Source organism: Coturnix japonica, chromosome 32 (assembly GCF_054131305.1).
Source record: "Coturnix japonica strain WE chromosome 32, WE-NBRP24, whole genome shotgun sequence".
Lineage (NCBI taxonomy): Eukaryota > Metazoa > Chordata > Aves > Galliformes > Phasianidae > Coturnix > Coturnix japonica.
Window position 1 is genome coordinate 1,261,128 of NC_140694.1, and position 19,621 is coordinate 1,280,748.

Here is a 19,621-nt window from a genome sequence, read left to right on the forward strand (position 1 = left end):
AGCTAACTCATAATATGGTTAAAGTGAATAGCAACCTTCTACTTGAACCTTGAAGCACTGAGAATTTCTCTTAAAAATAAGTAAAAGGACAAAACATTTTACACAAATGTGAGAACTACCCAAACACTGGGGTAGTGTTGGAAATGGGCATCTCATTACAGCTTGTTCCATTAACAGTAAATCAGGAATGCTCTGTTGAGGGAACTGTGGGAGCAAATATCCTCTAAGTATAAGCTGAAGGGATGGCCTTCACATCATCTAGCTGTACAACAAATTCCTATCTAGAGCATGTGCATCTGAGAGCATCATCCGAGGCTCCCAGTGTGATGAGTGGAGAGAAGAAAGAGGCAGTTTTCAGACATGGTTCATCATCCTCAATTGGGTAGATTTAAGAGAGAATTAATGGTGCCTGGAATTCTATTGTCTGTACTTTGCAGATTACTGCTGGCTGTAGGATGGCGTCTGTTGCAAGTGCCTCTCTAACTTATCTCCAGCATGTAGATGCATGTATTTTGAGAGAGGCATCCTACCCTAAGTGTATGTTACTCAAAAAGCAATGTTTTCTTCCAGGAAAACCTACTGAGGTTTCAAAACAGCTGGAGGATAAGACAGCAGCAGCAGGGCAGGACATCAGCCTGAGCTGTGAGCTGTCAAAACCGGATTTGAACATCAGGTGGTACAAGGATGGCAAAGCAATCAGAAAAAGCCAGAAGTACGACTTGCAGCAGGAGGGAAGTGGGGCCATTCTGATCATCCATGACTCTACTGCCAAGGACAGTGGGGAGTACCCCTGTGAGACAGAGGATTCCATAACAAAAGCCAGGGTCACTGTGCAAGGTGAGTTGAAAAGCACACTGGGGATGGCATGTAGAGAAGTCGAGGTAAATATCTGCAGCCTGTGGGTGATGTTTTTCTCTTCTGTTTCCTTGAGCAGGATCAATTCTTAGTTTTCAGAAAATATGATGGATTAAAATCTTTTCCTTAAAATAATCTGGAAACTGAATGATTCTCCAGTGTGATGTGGATCTGGGCAGCCTGGTCTGGTGGTTGGTGGCCCCTTGACAGGGGGTTTAAAACTAGATGCTCTTTGAGGTCCTTTTCTACTCAGGCCACTCTATCATTCTATGGTTCTATGATCTTGGTTGTTAGTGAGCCAAGAAAAGATGGCAATCTGAATTAGTCTATATTGAATTATTGAATATATGTAATCAAAACTATATGCAGTTTATCAGATGAGATCCTACCAGCGCATGTATAATGGTATTGAACTTTCCAGATATCTACTGGAATTATCAAACCTATGTAAATGGGTGGACTCTGTGGTCTTCTTAGACTCTTTGCATCTCTATGTGATATTCTGAAATGAGGGCAAAGGAGATTCAGGGCACCTCTGTATGCTTGGGACTTGTTGGGGTAACAAATCCCTTTGTCCTACACCCTCATCCTTTTTTTTTTTCCTTCCAGAAAAACCTAACTACTTTATCAAGGAACTTTCAGATGTGAAAATTGAAGAAAGTGGAAGTGCACTTTTTACATGTCAGAGCGAGAAAGCCGCATCCTTCGTCATATGGAGGGAAGTCATTGCTGAGCTCAGGCCTGGCAGGAAATACAAGAGGGCACAGAAAGGACGAGACCTGCAGCTGTGCATAAAAAATCTGGAGAAAAGTGACAGTGACGTGTACACCTGTGACATTGGTGATGCCCAGTCCAGAGCCAAGCTGGTTGTACAAGGTATGTGTGAGAGCCATATGACTGCGCATCCTGTTTCTCCACTCCCAAGACATTATCCTGGTAGAATTTGTACATTTATGGCAGGTCTTTGGGGCTGCAGCTGTCTGGCCTGAATAGCGGTTCACAAGCCATGCACAGAGCAAGCTGCATGGAAAGGGAAAGAACTACCAACTAGAGCAGTGCCATTGAGAACTTTATGTATCATTTAAAAACCAAAAATGCTGATGTACGGTGAGGCTGGTGACCCAGAAATCAGTGTGAACTTTCTATCTCTGACCTTTCTGAGTTACAAATAGTCCTCCAGAGTTCTGGGCAAAAATTCCCTTATGCTGCATTCTGGGTAGTTGTCACGGTTTAAACAAAAATCTACCTGTGTCCGTGACAGGGGGGCCACAGGCAAGCGAGGTGCTAGAAGGAGCTGAACCTCTGTCCCAACTACTTCAGAAGCAGCCCAAACCCCCTCGTACACAGCTAAGATTTTCTCAGTTGGAGTGTAGCACTCCTCAGACCCTTTATATGCTCGACTCCAAAGTCCCGGGGGTTGGCCATGGGTTTCTCCTAAAGCTCTTTGCCACAAACTCCAAGTGGGACCTTTCTCTCCAGCAGCAGTGTAGAGGATGTTCTTTACATCCTGTCTTGTCCATACTGGCCCCAAGGCCACGGCACGGGCTATCTCTTGTTTTCTCTGCTCAAAAGCCTGCTGCTGCTCACGACCCCATGAGAAATTATTCTTCTTCTGTGTTACCTGATAGAGGGGGCTCACTATGTGGCTGTAGTTTGGGACATGCATTCTCCAAAAGCCCACTACTCCCAGAAAAGATTGGGTCTCTGTCTTGTTGGTGGGAGGAGACATAGCAGTGATTTTTTTTCAGTCACATCTGCTGGGATGTGTCGATGCCCATCTTGCCATTTTACACCTAAGAACTGGATTTCCTGGGCAGATCCCTTCACCTTGCTGCGCTTAATGGCAAAACCAGCTTGCAAAAGAATTTGGATTATCTGTTTTCTTTTCTTGAAAATCTCTGCTGCTGTATGGCCCCACATGACAATATCATCAATATACTGCAAGTGTTCGGGAGCAGTAAAATTATTCATGCTTTATATGACGTTATGATGAGGAATACTGATAGCAAAATTACAAAATTATTAAACCATGACACCCTGGTATTTTTCTTTTTTTTCCCTTAAATATTTTCCTTTTTACTATTTAAATGTTATGGGCACATCTTGTAGAAACACAAGGCTGTTTACAAAGAAGTGCATGCTGTGTTGCTGTATGATGAGCAAGATACATCTATTCTTCATCTAGCAGGAATAGTTGCTGAGCCTTAAGAACAGTTTCAGAAAGCTTTGGGAATTTGGGCATTTTCCTTGTTTCTGCAACACAAAATGAAAATTTACGCTGTATACAAAGAAAAGGGGAGTCCGAACTTGTACGTTAAATTTGAAGGAGATCAATCTGGGGTAATATTTTTAAAAAAAAAAAAAAAAGGGAGCGTGGTCATCAAATACTATAAAATATATTAGCTGTTACTAGAATGCCACTTATCTTCCCCCCATAGGAATCACTGTCGTGTTGTATGTGAATTTGTGAGGTGGGTTTTGAAGCTGAAATTAAAAACTTCTTGTATGGCTGTCTTCATAGTGGCTATCCAGACTATCTGTAGAAATAACAGCTATTATGTAGTCAGCTATTCACCAGTTTTAACTGGTTATAAATTACGTTTCAGGGTGGAGAACATAGCATAGTGCCTGACACCTGTGTTGATCCTGAGGGCATTCTTGATTCTGTGCATTATGATGTCATGGATATTAAAGAGCAAGCTGAGGCAGCACATAGTTCCATCGATCCCTGGGGGACCCAAAGGAAGATACTGGCTGGTTTGAAAAGCAGCTGGAGAAAACTAACTTTGAACTGATGGAGACCAAAGAAGAGCTAACAGAGAAAAACACCAAACTACTTAAAACTGAAGAAGAGCTGATGCAGAAGAACAAAGGTGAGTTATGCGATGTGAAAGGTAGAAGACAGAAATAGTTCATTAATCTAAAAGAGAAATAACCAGTCTGAGTAGGAATTAGAGGAGATGTTCTACCTTTGGAACCATAGCCTGTAGATAAGTGATAGTTTGTTCCTTGTGTATATTCAGGTTCAGCAATTCCACGGTTTTTGGTTATTTCTTTTCTTTTTTTTCCCCCTCTCCTTTAAACTGCAACTAGCAGCTTTACGCTTTCGTAAGTATGGGGTTCAATGTCTATATCTTGATTTTTACTTTTATATTGTAATCTCTACTCTTCTTTATGCCTTGTTGATGCAATGTTTTCGTTCCAAGAAATATAGAAAACTTTTGAATCACTCCCAATAAGTGAAGACCACATGCAAATTAATTAATCTGTTCAAAAGCTACCTAAACATTAGAATATCTGGAAAAATTGTTTACTTAATAAACTATCTATTGGCTACTTATGTAATACAACCTTTTCTGTGTGTTACAGACTTTGAAATGCAGATGATTAAATTGGATGAGTCTGTTGAGCAACTTAAAGAAGCAACTGAGGTAACTTTATCAAGAAGATGTTGTGTAAAATTGTTTTAATACCAACTTGTGGTAGCTTAAAATGCTATTCCAGTAGGCTCCATTAATAGATTTCTTACTGAGCTTAGCTTAACTGAATTTGCCTTTAATGCATTGTGTAATTCAGCTACTTAACACTCCATTAGAAACTGATGACTGAATTTTTTTTATTTTTTATTTCAAAGAAAATGAATGCACAAAATGAAAGGATTCGAGAGCTAATGGACATCGTGGTGCAGAAAGATGACATTATTACAGAGCTACAAGACTTAAAATCTCATTTAGAAGAAAAAGTAAAAGATTATGTGAGTTTTACACATCTCCGTATCCTTATACAAAAAAAGGAAAACACTAATTCTATGCTTGTAATCAACACATTTTTGGAAAACTGATTTTCTGTATGTAGCTGGTACTCGCTTGAAATTGTAAACAATTCAAATTTATCTGAAGGTAGTTGCTGTTAACACAAACAACAAAAATATCAGTGTGTTCCACTAACTCCTGCCTCACACTCCTACATCAGAGGAAGAGCAACAGTACAATTATGTTGAGTAGAGTTGGAAGTACGAGTATGAATGGTCAGGATATCTCCACGTTCTATGCAGTCCATAAAACTTTATCCTGACTAATGTACTGCGAGCTACTGAATATGTGAAGACTAGCTTGATTAAGTATGTGTGCATACCACTTTTGGTGGTTTTTGTTCATTTTTTGATGTTTGGTAGCCTGAAGTAGCTCTGAAAACATTTATAGTTAATTCTGTCACTCAGATCTCTAACCTTGTAAGCTTAGCAACTTGACCCTTCTTAGTCTTTGACTGTCTGCATCACTGCAACTTAGTATTTCCATGGTATTAAAGCTGACTGTGATGAGTAGTCATGTCCTCACCTATTACTTCTTCCAAGAACAAGGCTCCAACTCTATCTGTGAGATTGTGTGGCCTGAACACTTCTGAGGCTTTTCTTTTCATAAGCTACTAAAGATGAATAATCAGTCCTTGGCAGTGCCAGCATGGCTTAACAATCGTCATCTTGTAAGTAAGGAAGCTTCACTTGTGGTCAAGGACACAATCTAAAATATGCGTGACAGAGCTGACTAAGCTTTAAGGTTGGATTCTATCTGTCACGATGAAAGTGATTTTAGCAGCTTAGCAGAAGTGTGATGTGATGAACTTGTATGAGAGCTGACCATTTGCTCTTTGACCATGTTTGTAATTTTGTTGACTTCTTGGAAACAGGAAATTCTTTGATAAACTGGTAAACTCTTGATTGTGTGCAAGTCTTTTACTTTGTAACCTGCTAGGCTCTTGCTTTCCCTTGTATACTCTACCGAGTATTGCACTTGTCATTATCTGAAGGTGTACTTGTTCTGTCTGCTATTGAGATTTGTAACTGATGTCTATAGAGTCACCGGGTAAATATTTTAGCTGTATGGTTTTGTGTAAATATTTGCCTACAGAAGATTACTGAGACTTAAGTGCTCCTTTTGTTAAGCTTCAATGTAACTGATCTTATATCAATACAGGAAAAGACTACCTACCATTTAACTACCATTAAAGCAGAACCGGCAGAAGAGAACACTAATAAAGGAACTGAAAGCAGCCAATTTTCAGTGCTTTCAGTTAAAGCACTGAAACAAGAGAAAACTGAGTTGGAAGTGGGAAGAAAGCGCAGTACTGACGAGGATAAGCCTACTGTGGAAGAGCCACCTCCAAAGAAAGGTACAGTTTCTTCCATCGTTGAACAGGGTGTCTTCCAAAACAATAAATTGCTTCCTATTCCGGATAGGAAGCAAAAGGCTGTGAAGCGCGTACCTTATGGTATAAGGAGAAAAGCCACTGTGTTAAACTGTAAATAGAAGTAACTGTTATGTAAATATCCCTTTTTCAGAAGGTCCTATGCTGTTCATTTTTGAATGCTTAAGAATAAAAGTTTTTTGCACTATATTTTTCCTTTTTGCTGCTTTTCCTCATCTGTTGATGCACTTGCAGATTTGGTAATAGTTTTAAAGCAGTTTCTTTAGGATTGTTTCAACTGCTGTTGCTGATCTTCTGAGTAGCATCAGCTGTTCAAGTGCTTTTTTTTGTTTGTTTGTTTTGTTTTTCCTGAAGCAACTATCAAAATTGTTGACGACCTGCCAATTGCTCACTCATGGGCAATATTTGAGCAAAATGGTTTGGATAAGCTCTGATGCATTTAACTTCACTTCTGGGCACAGCTGAGCATCAGTGTTCCTAGAATTACGGAAAGCATATACAATGTAGAAGGGAAAATCTAAAACTTAGCTGTAGTCCCTTCCTTTCCTGTATTCCTCTTGCAAAATATGTGCAAGGGAGAAAGTCAAGGCCTTCTTTGGATGAGATGCTGTTCTTGGATGATTTGTCCCTGCTGCCTTTATTTGGCATAAATATTGAATCCTAATGTGACCACTGAATGGCATAACGAATATGCATCTTACCAGAGACTGAGGGAGGGATGTGGACTCCTCCATACTCCAAATAGTAGTGGGTTTGTTCTAATCATATGACCAAAGCTCTCATTTAAAAATTAATGACAGCAATGCTCCACATAGGAATTAAAATGGGTAGCTGATAGTCACAATGTCAGCATGAAGTTTTCTGTTAAGAAGTACTGAGTATTCAATCATGTTAAAATTTTCTTCTATTTGTGAGTATTAATAGCGTCCAATTTCAAAAACCGCTTAGTATATATTCTTTAGCTATGTTAAATATACACAGTAGAACAATGAGCACAGGTATGTTGTGCTGGTTCTTTTGTAGAATTAGTTATATAAGTAGCACGAGCAAAAGTGTTTTAGGAGATGCTAGGTTATCTCAGCTTCAAGTTCAGGGTATTTACACCATTCTCTGAGCTTTTAGGTCTTGTTTCCTATGCTCTGTAATAATGCTTTTTCCCTGCTTCCTCTGTAAGGAGCTTCTAGACTGAACATTACACATCTTCTCCCTAGTCTTATTTATCTTGCTTTAGTGCTTGCTTGTTCTTTTCAGCATAAAGTGTTTAGATTACTTATAAATCATATTCCCCTCACTAGTGTTGCTGGGAGCAGCAGTCAAAACCAAAACCTGGTTTGGGGTGGAATATGCCACTGCTTACTGCATACTGTTTCTTCAGTATGACTTTTAAATCAGTTGAGGGCTGTATATAAAACTCCTTAGATGAGTTAAGAGGCTGTTTCCATGCAGTACATGTGAATCTGTATGTAATGCAGGCTGCACGTGGGCGCTATAAAATTCTTCATTTCTGTAGTTGTAGTAATAAAAGGACTGTACAAGAATCACCATGGAATATATTGTTGTGGTGACCCAATCCCTAGTAAGTCTTCACTTATATTTATTTTTCTAATACTTAAAGTATGCATATTATGGAATGGACATAACTGGATTCTAAAGCAGTGATGAAATACAGCAGAAGTTGCTTTTGATAGAAAGAAAATGCATGTGATTTTAGGTAATTGCTCACCAGTTAAAGAATAATACAGCCCCAAGCTAATGGAATATTTATGGAAACTTGAATCTGCAAATTTGTACAACTTTATGAGTGAACTTTATATGCAAAAGAGTAAGTGTGGACAGAAGTAGGAATCCTCATATTTTGTTTAGAGATCAACTGAATAAGAGAGACAGATATCAACACTTAAGTGATCAACTTGTCCAGGGTTTTATCTTTCTTTTGAAAGTAAGAGGACTGTGAGTTGGATTGAAATTTCTTAGAGAACTCTTTATCTACCATTTAGATGTAGATGGAGTGATTCCTGGCTGCCTTATAGGGATTGCTGAAGCACGGAAGATAGAAAGAATATAGCTGTGAATTATCTATCTCGTTCCCATGTTTCTTAAATCTAATTAGATTTTCTACTGGTGTGGAGTGGAAGCTTTGAGTAGTGCCATGGTAAATGTGTTCTTCCAGACTGAAAACCTTTTGCTGTTAATTCTGTATAGAAATCTGAGGCACCTGATTACGTGTCCAGAGAACTTTAATTCCTTCACTAGTATCAAATACTATGTGATGTGAGGGCATGGCTTGCATATTACGACAGTTTTTCACTTAGAAGTTGCTACTTGGTGTTGTGAACTGCTATGTAATAATGATTTTAATCAATCTGAGCTACATTCCTTTTCCCTTTTTTTTGTTTGTTTGTTTGTTTGTTTTACAGTAGTTGTAAATGAGAGAAAGAAAAAGAACACAGTAGAGCAAAAGAAAATTGAACACATGAAACAAAAGTGCTCCGCGTACCGAAAGGAAGTACTAGCACTGAGGGAAAGAACTGAAATCTTGGAGCATCATTTAACTGTGCTTGAAGAACAATGCAGAAGAGAAAAAAATAAAAAAGAAGATTTCAGTAAGCAGGTAACAAGCCTGCGTATTCAGCTTTCTTTTTCTGAAGAAACAGCTGATGCCCTCCGTGAACAAATTCTGCAGGGTCAAGCTGACTATCGGGAAATTGCTTCTGAACTGGATGAACAGAAATCTATAAATATGACACTAGAAGACAAAAATGCCCAACTAACTAACAACATAGAAGTTGCCAAAGAATGTATAATTGATAAAGTGTCACAAGTAAAAGAAATGTGGACCAAATTAGATGAATTATACAAATGTCACTTAGAGTTTCACGCCATCGGTACTGACTTTGTCAGTGTAAAGGATTCCTCAGACTGTGAAAAAGATGAGCCAGGGACATCTCAAATTAGTTCTGCATGCATTCAGTCACAGACTTCTTCCATCTCAGATCTTGTGCAGGACCTCTCCTTTAACTATAGTCTTGAAAGGATTTGGGAAGTATGCAGAAGTATTGTTGATGTTTCCTCACAAAAAAGTCAGCACATCAAAGCACTGCTTCAAGACAATGAAAACCTAAAGGCGGGACTGAATAATGCTGAAAATCATAATCATCAACTTGTAATGAAGCTATGTGAGATTACAACTCACACTAGTCAGGAAGATGATCTTGTGAATCAGTTACATGAGCAAATAGAAAAGAAAACTCAGGACTTTGAAGAAAAGACTACAGAAGATCAGAGAGTGATTGCACAATTTCAGGAGGAAGTTGCCAACTGTGAGGTAAAAATAAGAGAGCTTGAATATTGCCTGGAGGCTTCCAAGACAATGGAAGACAATGTGTCAAAACTCAATGAATTACTTAAAGAAAAAGAATCTATTATTGTTAATCTGGAGACAGTTACAGCAACTCTGCAGGAGAAGTCTGCAAATGCAGACAAAAAGTTTGAAGAGTTAAGTAGCAATGAAGCAAATCTGATTCAAGAAGTTATGCAGCTTAAAAACAGCTTGGAGCAGATGAAACATTCTCTTCGGGAAAAGGAAAAGAGTGAAATGGAGAAAGTGCAACGTATAGAATCGTAAGTAACCACTGAGTTAACTTAGAGCCCTTTGAGAATGAACTAGAGTTAAAAATAGTTAATGGGAACATCCCTTCGACTTAGTGCATCTGTATGCTTATCAATGGCCAAACTACTACTTTAGGATGCTTTGGTATGCTACTTGAGTTCCAAGGGAAAACAGGAGTGTGCAAGGAAATAAAGAATAATATGGGGATTTCTGGTGGTTTTGTTGTACATCCCTCAGAATAGCATCTGAATAATTTATTGCTTCAGCATCTGATTATGAGAAGCAAGCTGAAATTCAAAAGTAATTGTTTAAATCTTGTCACTGGTCTAGATAGATTTAAGAGTCTATTTACAAATAGAAACCAACAGGCAGGGCACGGATTAAGCTGTAATTGCTGTTTCCATGAGATGTGTAACAGTAATGTTCTTTGTCTCTTTATTTTTAACATAAGGCTAGAAAATATTCTTTCTGAGAGTTCTGCCCTTGTACTGAATTTGAAAAAAGATTTGCAGAGGAAAGAAGAAGAGTATGCAGATCTAAAAGACAAACATTCTGATGCCGAGAAACAAATTCAGCAAGTACAAAGCGAGGTTTGTAGTCAACTGAGATTTTTTTTTTCTGTAAGATTATGCTTGGCTTTCTGCTGTTAAAACTTCTCAAACTTTAACTATGAAGCTGGAAATTTCACACTAGTGTGGCTAGCAGCAAATCTTAGGTAAAGTTGCCATTGAAGCTCTAGAGGGGACCAGAAGTTAAAACATGGTTTCACATAGATAATGAACAGAGGAAAGTAAAGTTGGTTGGTAGTCTGGAATAAGGTTTGTGAAGAGAATAGCTAATCTGCCTCTGGAGGGGACTTGTTATTATCTCTACGTTACTGGTGACTTGCCATTGGTATCCGTGGTAACTCCAAAGCCTAAAACCTAAGTCTTGTGAAAAAACGCTGATAACTGGGAAGAAGAACGCTATTTACTTGAAGAGAAATAGATTAATTTCCAGAGGCTCTTTAATATAAGCGTGTATATTTTTTTTCTTCAATTTCAGCTTCAGTGATGTTAATAGTTAAAATTTAATTATTAAACAAGAAGATATCTTAAAACCCATTTTGCAGGATCTTAGTCTGAATGTTTATTGGGTGTGCTTGGGGTGGAAAATTGAAGCTTAAAAATGAATTCATGTCTTCCTTGGTAACCTTGCACTTGCTGTCGTTTTCCTACTCAGCACTTGTTTGTGAATTCCTCTTTATTTAACAAAGAAGTATCTGGCCAGGTTGGATTACAGAAGTCTTTTAATTAACCGTGAGCTGTGCTTACATTACAGGTGTCCACGATGCGTTCTGTGGAGGAATCCCTCAGGAACAAGATAGAAGAACTTGAAAGGATTAATAACCAGTTTAAGGATGAGCTGGATTATAAAGACTATACTATCCAACAACTTAAACAGGTATTTTACTTGCTCTTAATTTTTATTACATGAATGATGCATGTTTTCCAAGCAACAGGGAAAAGGTCAAAAAAGAAAAAAAATAGAGCAAAATGAAAGTGGCCAACTGAAATTAGTGGTAGACCATGAAAGATATTCAAATAATTAGTCACTACAGAGCACTGGCAGATTGCTTTAAATACAATAATCTGCATAGTAAATACGTATGTAATACATGCATGTAACCTGATCTTGTTGAGTGACATCACGATATGTTAATTGAAATGTCTTACCATAAACTCTTTTTATCAGCTTGAGTCCTTATTTATGCTATATGAAAAACTTATTAATTCTAGGCTGTCTTAAAGATTCTGCTTGTTTCTACTGTGTATGCTTTTCTTTCAACATGAAATATAGGAGCTGGAGGAAAAGGACCATAATCTTCAAAAGTGGCGTGAGGAGAGAGATCAGTTAGTAGAAGCTTTGGAAAAACAGCTCAAAACTTTGGCTTCTATTGCCATACAAAAAGAGACAGAAATAGCAGAACTGAGACAATCTGCCTTAAAGGATTCAAGCAAGGTCAGCTCTCCTTTCCTCCTACCTGCTTAGCTACCCATAAATTCTGTAAAACTCCTGTACCTGCTCTTTTTATTCTGGGTGTGGTTCTGTTCTTGAACACTGTCGTATTGACATCATGTGCAACTAACCAAAAAAAGCACCAGATTTTATTTTTGTTCTTCAGAAACAGAATTTCTGTTAATTACTAAAATTTCAATTTTTTCAGTAGTTCAGATAAGCAGATGTCAGTTTGATGCTTATGATCCTACAGTCAGACTGGACATCTGTAGCTTTTTCCGATAATTCACAGCATTTCCGGATCCCAAGCTAGGCTCAATACTCAGACAGTAGTTCTGTCTCAGGTTTCTTGAATTTTCATGGCTGAAACTTGTCTTATTTTCCCAGGATTTTGTGAAAAGTGAAAGCACGAAAAATACAAAATCTGTCATGTCTTTTAATTCACCCTCTGCAAGTGACGAGAAAATGGTTGGTTTTTGTTCTACTTTTGAAGCTAGCTTGGGACTTCCTGTAATTGTGTGGTCACACGAAAGAAGCAGTGTCTTATACTTACGTGTATACCTGTATGGGAATCTTACATGCTTATGAGCTCTTCCTATTAAATTCCATAAGCTAACCAAAGGGCAAGTCAGTCTGTCCCCAGAGCGTGTAATGGCTGTACTGTGTAATGATTTGGAGGGAAGGATATTGCACACTGAATAGTTGGGAAGAGAAGCTTTAGTGTATTATCGTGTGCTTTTGTAAGTGAAGCCCTTGTATTAAACTAAGGTTCATATCATTAATATGCATGGCAGTTATTAAAAACAGATGTTCACATGTGATAGCAGTATCCTTGGCATGGTCAGAGTATGAGTAGTAGATTTTTCCCATCTGTTGTCTTCTGTTTTGTATGTTTGTTTATTTTATGTAATTAGAACAGCTTATGTAAGAAACAACTCCACAGCTTGGGAGCTACTTTTAAAGAAACTACTGCCTTATTAAGAAACTTTAAGAAACGTATGCCTTGAAATAGCTGAGATTTTGACAACTCCCTAAAGGGTATAAAATTGTCTACATTACTTGCCGTTGTGGTATCATCAGCATAATGAACAGAGGTGTCAGTAGTAAAGCTCAAAATGTCAACTTAAAATAACGTTGAACTAAAATGAAGTTTAAACAATGCTCTTGTTTCACATGTTCACATCTCTGTTGAACAGAAATCTGGAAAAGACTACTTCCTGAGAAAGCGAGTACGTGCTTCAAGACTGACTAAAAAGAAGGATGAAACACTGCAAAAAGTTGGAGATTTTATTCAAAGCTCTCCTTCTATTATACACTCTAAAGGTTGGTGTAGAATAAGTTTTATTCCATGTTTCCTAGACACTGTAGAATGGCTTGTTTCTGCTGTAGGCTATTAATGTATGTGTTCTTAGACTTGTCTGCCATGTTAAGTTGTCCTTTGATTTATGAAGTAAATGCATTTATTCGTCTCTTCAGAGATTCATTATTACATTTGTGAAAACCTACAAGTATACAGAGAAAGTTGGTTCTGTCTTGTGCTTCTGTCAGCACGAAAGTTAGGACTGTTGTTTAACTCCTGCTGAAGTTTCTGACTTCCAGCGACTTCTGAGCCATGATTGTCTTTCATACTCCATTTTAATGCGTGCTTTAAGCTGCCGTACCTGAAGCTATAAACTGTTTCAGCTATAGAAGCAATAAAGAACCTTGATGAACAAATACAATTTCTGAGTATTTTCACTTAAATTTTACGTGTCATTTATAAACCAAGTTTGTTACGAAGCTTTTTTTGCATTCATTGATTTAAAGACTCACAAAACCAGTAAGTTGATTGGTTTATGTATCAAAACAAATTTCTTCTAGCCAAGAAGCTGATGTCAGCAGTAAGTTCTCCTAAATCAAACGAACGTGAAAGTCTCGAAGAAGGAGAGACCAAGCCAAAACGATCCAAAAGGAAGCTGTATTCAACTGTCGTTTCTGGCCCTCTAGATATACCTGCTTCTTCGGTAAGCGATTATACTGTAGTCTTGGCTTAAAATAAACTACTAAGGAGTCCGAACAGACTGGAGGTTTCATCTATTTGCAGGGGGAGGCTGAAAGTACTGAGGTATTTCTTTATTCTACCAAGTCATTCTTGTTGGTCTTCCTGCTGTTCTGTTTTAGTTTGTCCTCAAAGATCTCTGTGTTTGGCTGGCTTACAGTTTACTAAGTAGGTGATGTAGCAATCACGGAGATGTCTTCTAATTTGGAATCATAGATAATTTCAGTGTGTTGGAGTGGGATTATTCTACTACACACTTTTCTAGAGCACGAATTAGACAGCTTTTTAGGTATGCTTAAACTATGATCTGTCCAAGCCAACTTGCAAAGGATCTGATGTGCCAGTTTCATGACTCTGTCGGCAGCTATTGTGCTAAGAACATTCTTGCTCTGTTGGAACTGCATCTTTTAATTATATTAGAGTCCTTTTTCTGTTCAGCATAGTGATCATTTGCCCATACTTTAATATCCCTCTGAATTTTTTGATGATTTGACGAATGATAGGGGCAGAAACCAAAATGTTATTTTTTTTCTGTTAGAGGATGAAGAAGATGAGATAATTTCTTCTCTCACTGTAGTTCTGAGAACAGGGAACTGAACCGAGAACTGAAATTCTGGGCAAGTCATAGCTACAGGGATTGAGGCTAAAAATGTTTTCTGAACGCTTCATGTTTCACAAAACAAGTATTATAATACTCTTTTGAAAAGAAGTATTTCAAAATGAAAGCTGCCTTCAGGCTTTCCTCAGATGTGTGTGCTTTTTTAAGATAAACAGGATTTTGTACATTCTCCATATTTGTTCCTTGTGATTAAGCTGCATTAAAATGATCTCGGTATCCCATAGTTTTCTGAATAAAATATAATAAGCAAATTCCATTCTGAAATCAATTTAGGGGAAGAAATATGTTTGCGTGGGTCAAGAAGAGCTTGTCAGTCTTGTGTGAAAGGATGAGTAACTTTTGAAATGTTTTCTTCAGGAATCTGAGGAACAAAAGAAGGAAAGTGATCATCTGATCATCAAGCGACGGCTGAGATCCAGAACAGCTAAAAAACCTTGAAGAAGCATGTTTGTTCCCCTTTCTCAGGACATACTTTTATCGTATTATTAAAACTGGTTGTTAATAAACAGTAACAGTTACTCCGTTGTGTTCTTAAATTTGTATATAGGTGTACCGTGTCTCTCTGACAGTTTCAAACTGACTCCATTGAGGCTGAAATAAACACAAGCTTTCTTAAACTGTGTTTGGATTTTATTGTGGTTAAGGGTTTATTTATTTTTGTCTTGCCTCCCCTGTATAGGAACAGTATCTCTAGGACTGATTGCTATTTACCCATTGTGCAGTAATAACTGTACTTGTTCAGGATGGCTGCAAGAGCCACTGCCCTCCTGCTTGGGTGCCCTCAGCCCTGTGAGGTGTGATGGTTCCACAGGGGGTGCCACAGAACAGCCATTGTGACTTGCAGGGTTTAGAGCAGAGCTGAGGCTGCGGGGCTCAGGCCCAGCTCAGTGCAACTTGTGAGGTGAGCAGGGAGGAAGGGGCTGCCTGAGGCTGCTGACAGAGGCCGGTTCCCCATCACTCGGTGTCTGAGCTGCCAACTCAGCCTCATCCCGATTCTCCCATAGGTTGGCACGCAGAGGACGAAGCCTTGTACTGCTGGGATAGACACTCTGCGAGTGCTTGCTGTTGAAGTGCATGATGTCCGAGGGGACACAGGAGGCCACCGGCTCCAGAGAGCCAGGTGAGAGCAAAGTATCCCTGCACACAGCTTCCCCGACACTGGGCAGAGAGGTGCTGGGGTTCTGCCTGTGTTGGAGAGGGGAGCTGGGGGAACATAGAGGCTCACATCTGCTCCGGGCAGCGCCCCCCTGTTCCTTGGCCAGGGGGGCTGCAGTTGGGCGGTGGTTGCCTGCTGGCACTGCTGGGCCTACAGTGCCCCTTCCCCTCCATGGCCCCTGGGGCACCTGGCCCTGCAAGGTGCTCACTGCTGTTACTCTCTCCTCTCCAGCATGTGTGCTCTGTGGTCAAGTGGAGGACGACTTGAGCATATATGGGCACAAGCATGAGAAAATTGGATTCTGCTTCCATACTTTTTGTGTGGTGAGTTCCCTCCTGGCTGCTGCCAACTTCATCCAAGGAATGGTTGCCTCTTTTCTGCCCTAACAAGGTCATGCTTTTACTTCTCATACAGATATTTTCCACTGGTCTTTGTCAACCTGGAAATGCAGGTTGCTTTGATGAAGACCTGATATGTGCAATCAGGCAGGCAGAGCAGACGGTGAGCACTGGACCAGAACAGGGAGCTTGGTGCCAGGAGAGCTCAGCCTGGTCCCCAGAAAGCAATCCCAGCCCCTCCTCCCAGCTCCAGGAGAAATCCCTGCTCTTGCAGACCAGCCCTGTTCACCAGGCAGCTCTGCAGAGTGCCACCCAGCCCTGCCCGCATCCTGTGCCCTGCCCAGAGGTGTGGGGCCCGCTGCGTAGGCCCTGAGCCTGCAGCTGATGGGGCTGCTCTGCTCTTTCCAGCTCTGCTTCGTCTGTGGCAGTTCGGGGGCCAGCATCACCTGCGCAGAGCCGGGATGTGAGAGAAGCTTCCACCTGTCCTGTGCCTCTGGGGGTGAATGCATCTCCCAGTACTTTGGGGAGTTCAGGTAAGGGCTGCCAGGTGTGTCCTGTGGGCCTCCAACCCTGCTGTCAGCACCAGCCAAAGCAGCGAGGAATGCGCTGTGACACCTCCCAGCAGCCTGACAGAGCCAGAGCCAAGGCCTGGGGCTCCTTCCCGTTCCTCTGCCCTCCTCGCAGCCCTTCTCACCTTGCCCATCCCTTCCATCTTCCCCCAGGTCCTACTGCTGGGTCCATCGTCCGCATCAAGCACTGGAACCAGCATCAGCGCAGGACACGACCTGCATCATTTGCATGGAGCCCATGGATGACAGCAGGTCGTATACCACCATGTCATGTCCAGCCTGCCAACACGCCTGGTTCCACCGGGCCTGCATCCAGGTAGGAGCCCTCCCCTCGCCCTGCGGGCACCGCAGGCGCTCAGCAGCACCAGGCCCGGCTCACACCCACACTGCTTGTGTTTCTGCTGCAGGAACAGGCCCTGCGTGCAGGGATTTACTGCTTCCAGTGCCCCAACTGCAGAGACAGGGACTGGTTTGTTCCAGACATGCTCAATATGGGGATCCGAATCCCATTCAGGTTGGTGTCCTTCAGAGAGCTCTTGAGATGCCTGGCCCTTGGCAGCCATTAACATGGGCCTCAGCGTCATTGAGAAGCTGGAAACAGGGGTGGATGGGGATGGGGATGGATGGATTTCATGGGTTAGTTTTAGCTGTGGGCCAGTGAGCTCTCATCACATTCCCTTTCTTCTCTGGCAGAAATCCAACATGGGAGGACAACAACTCCTATGCAGCACTGGGAGATCGGCACCAACGCTGCGATGCCAGCAGCTGCCTTTACCCCCAAGGCAGGGAGCAGTCAGGAGAGGGGTGAGTGACCTCAGCTGCCCTCTGGGGCTCTGCGTGGCATTGCAGCCTCACCACGGGCTGGGGGAGCACAGTCTGAGCACCAGAGCTGTGCCGGGCACTCCCCGGCTCAGGGCACTTTGTCCTCACGGCCACAACCCGTTGCTTTCCACAGGCCCTGGCAGCTGCTCCTCTGCAGCTCCTGTGCTGCACAAGGAACACACCGTCTCTGCTCCAACGTGAGTCAGGGCACAACCAGCTGGGAGTGCGACAGCTGTGCTGGAGAGGGCACCAGTAAGAGGCAAACAGCCACGTGCTGCTGGGCTGGGGTCAGGCGAGGCATTGCTCAAGTCCCTTTGGCCCAGGACAGATGGGAACGTGTCCCACCCCATGGCTGGAGATCTGTCCCATTCACCTTCTGTCTCTTCTTACAGCCTCCAGCACCAACTTGGACAGCGCTGGCCCCAACACCACCAGCCAGCACGGGCTGCAGGCATCTCAAAGCTCTATGACACCAGAGAGCAGCAGCTCCGGCAGCACCAGCCAGGCACCATCGGGGCCAGATCCCAGTTCCCAGGTGCCTGAGCCACTCTCCAGACATCCAGGGCGGGCCCGGACTCGAAGCCGCTCGCCTCTCCATCGTCGGGCTGCCGAGACCAACAGCCAGCCCCAAAGACGCTGCAGGAGCCGGTCCAGGCGGCGAGGGCCAGCCCAGGGGCGGAGCTGCTCCCGGGTACCACGTCAGGCCCGGCACATCACCAGCCAGCCCTGATGATGCCGTAGGACAGCCGTGTACAATCTCCCCTTCCTATCCAATGTCATCTGAATCCATCCCAATAAAACTTAATTCCTTATGCCACTGTCAGTTTTGTTCTTCTCTGCCTTTCCCGAGGTGGGCAGCTTTAGTGCCTGGATCCACGGGCTTCCCTTCCCCAGCACCCAACCCATTCCTTCCTTCCCGCAGCCCGGTTCATGCTGAGCTGGGTTCTAGCCCCGACTCCAGCGGGACACAACGTTTCCAAGCGGAACAAGGAGGAGGCCAGGCTGGGCATTGTGGCTAATAAACGACACAATTAACAATTTCCCCGGTTCTTCCTTCACGTGGTTTATCTCCCATTGTATCACAGTCGGCATCACTCGGGGTGACACCCGCTCTGCCGCCCGCCCGCCAGGGGGTGCTGTTCCCTGTGGGGCGCTCCAGCTTCCCCTAATAACTATAGGGCAACCCCGCCCCTTGCCGTATCCCCGCCCCATGGCGCGCTCCCGTGCGGGGTTGGGGCGGGTCAGAGCAACGTGGGGCGGTTCGGGGCGGGGCCGGGGCGCGGAGCGGTGCGGTGCGGCGGGGTCTTCGCCCGGCCCAGGTGGGTGCCGCGCTGCCCAAGGGGGCTGTCCGTGTTCTACCGGGGCTCCCCACCCCGGCCCGGCTGCCTGTTGTCGCCGCAGCGCTCTCCGGTGCGGGCCATGGGACGCCGGGCCCGGTTTGGTCGGGCCGGGCCGAGCTGACGGCGCGGGGGTGGCTCCATTCCGGCCCCTCCGGGACGGCGGGCGGCGGCTCGGGGCTGCCCAGGGTTTGGCGGAGGCCCGGCGGGGCGGACGGCCACGCAGCCCGGGTCCCGTTACGGCCCGGAGCCGCCCCGGGCTCAGCGGGGTCAGAGACGCGGTGAATCCCACGCGTGCGCGGAGCGGGGCGGCCCCGGGCCTCGGAAATCACGCGTGGATCCGGCGCTGCGATGCGGTGCCGCCGGGGAACCTCACCCGCTGCTCCCCCGTGTCCGTGCCTGGCGCGAGGCCTCGCTGTCACGCGTGGGTCCCCGTGCGGGGCCGCAGGGAGAGGGGCTCGGGGGGCGTTAATCCCGCTCACGCGTGGGGCAGCGCCAAGCATCGGGCTCGGTCGGACGCGGTTCTGCGTCCCGATGGGTTTTGCTTTTGCTCCGCTGTGCTGGGGAGGAAGCAGTGACATGTATTTTTTCCTGTTGCAGAGGTGTGGGGCCTGTGGCTGTGCAGGGGAGAGATCATGTGCAGCTCGTAGCTAAACGTGGCTGGCTCGCAGGTGAGTGGGGCTGGTGAGCCCCGTGCTGAGCCCCCCCACCAGGATGTGGTTCCTCTTCAGCTGCACAGTGTTGGAGGTGGAAAGCTCCTCTTGGACAAAGCGTTTGTCACAGCAAGCTTGAGGCAGAGTGTTTATTTGCAGTATGGGATTCAAGCATTGCTTCAGCCAGGAATCCCATAGGGCTGTGGCAAGCAACCCTCGTCGTCAGTGCTGTGGTTTGAGGGAGGGCACGGCGCACACAGCTCTGTTGTGCTGGGTTTGGATGTGCTCCCCAGGGCTGTTGTGCTGGGGAGAAGGTGAGCTGTGTCCCGGCTGCTGCACTGCACGGGGAGGTGGGATGTGGGGCAGAACAGGAAGGCTTGGGTTGTAAACTTGGAGATGAATAAAAGCCACCTGGACTGAA

The 19,621-nt window shown here is 43.6% G+C and overlaps 3 protein-coding genes across 4 annotated transcripts; all 3 read left to right on the forward strand.

Annotated features, from left to right (window-relative positions):
• Positions 1 to 539: 539 nt before the first annotated feature.
• Positions 540 to 1,981, forward strand: LOC146755428 (obscurin-like). Its single transcript, XM_085525501.1, has 2 exons — positions 540 to 837; positions 1,465 to 1,981. The coding sequence occupies exons 1-2, from the start codon at positions 540 to 542 to the stop codon at positions 1,842 to 1,844; spliced, it is 678 nt and encodes a 225-aa protein (XP_085381627.1). The 3' UTR covers positions 1,845 to 1,981.
• A 1,324-nt stretch (positions 1,982 to 3,305) lies between these two features.
• LOC146755429 (kinesin-like protein KIF20B) lies at positions 3,306 to 14,942 on the forward strand. Of its 2 annotated transcripts, none has more exons than XM_085525561.1 (10): positions 3,306 to 3,728; positions 4,490 to 4,609; positions 5,829 to 6,024; positions 8,481 to 9,681; positions 10,122 to 10,260; positions 10,991 to 11,113; positions 11,510 to 11,671; positions 12,865 to 12,991; positions 13,529 to 13,671; positions 14,683 to 14,942. In XM_085525561.1, exons 2-10 carry the CDS (start codon positions 4,493 to 4,495, stop codon positions 14,761 to 14,763), a joined length of 2,289 nt encoding a protein of 762 aa, XP_085381687.1. In that variant the 5' UTR covers positions 3,306 to 3,728; positions 4,490 to 4,492; the 3' UTR covers positions 14,764 to 14,942. The 2 variants fall into 2 exon arrangements, with proteins under 2 accessions (XP_085381687.1, XP_085381686.1); XM_085525560.1 differs by having other exon boundaries at positions 3,307 to 3,728; positions 8,478 to 9,681.
• A 460-nt stretch (positions 14,943 to 15,402) lies between these two features.
• Positions 15,403 to 16,356, forward strand: LOC146755430 (E3 ubiquitin-protein ligase PHF7-like). Its single transcript, XM_085525502.1, has 4 exons — positions 15,403 to 15,445; positions 15,713 to 15,804; positions 15,896 to 15,982; positions 16,228 to 16,356. Exons 1-4 carry the CDS (start codon positions 15,403 to 15,405, stop codon positions 16,354 to 16,356), a joined length of 351 nt encoding a protein of 116 aa, XP_085381628.1.
• Positions 16,357 to 19,621: the final 3,265 nt, after the last annotated feature.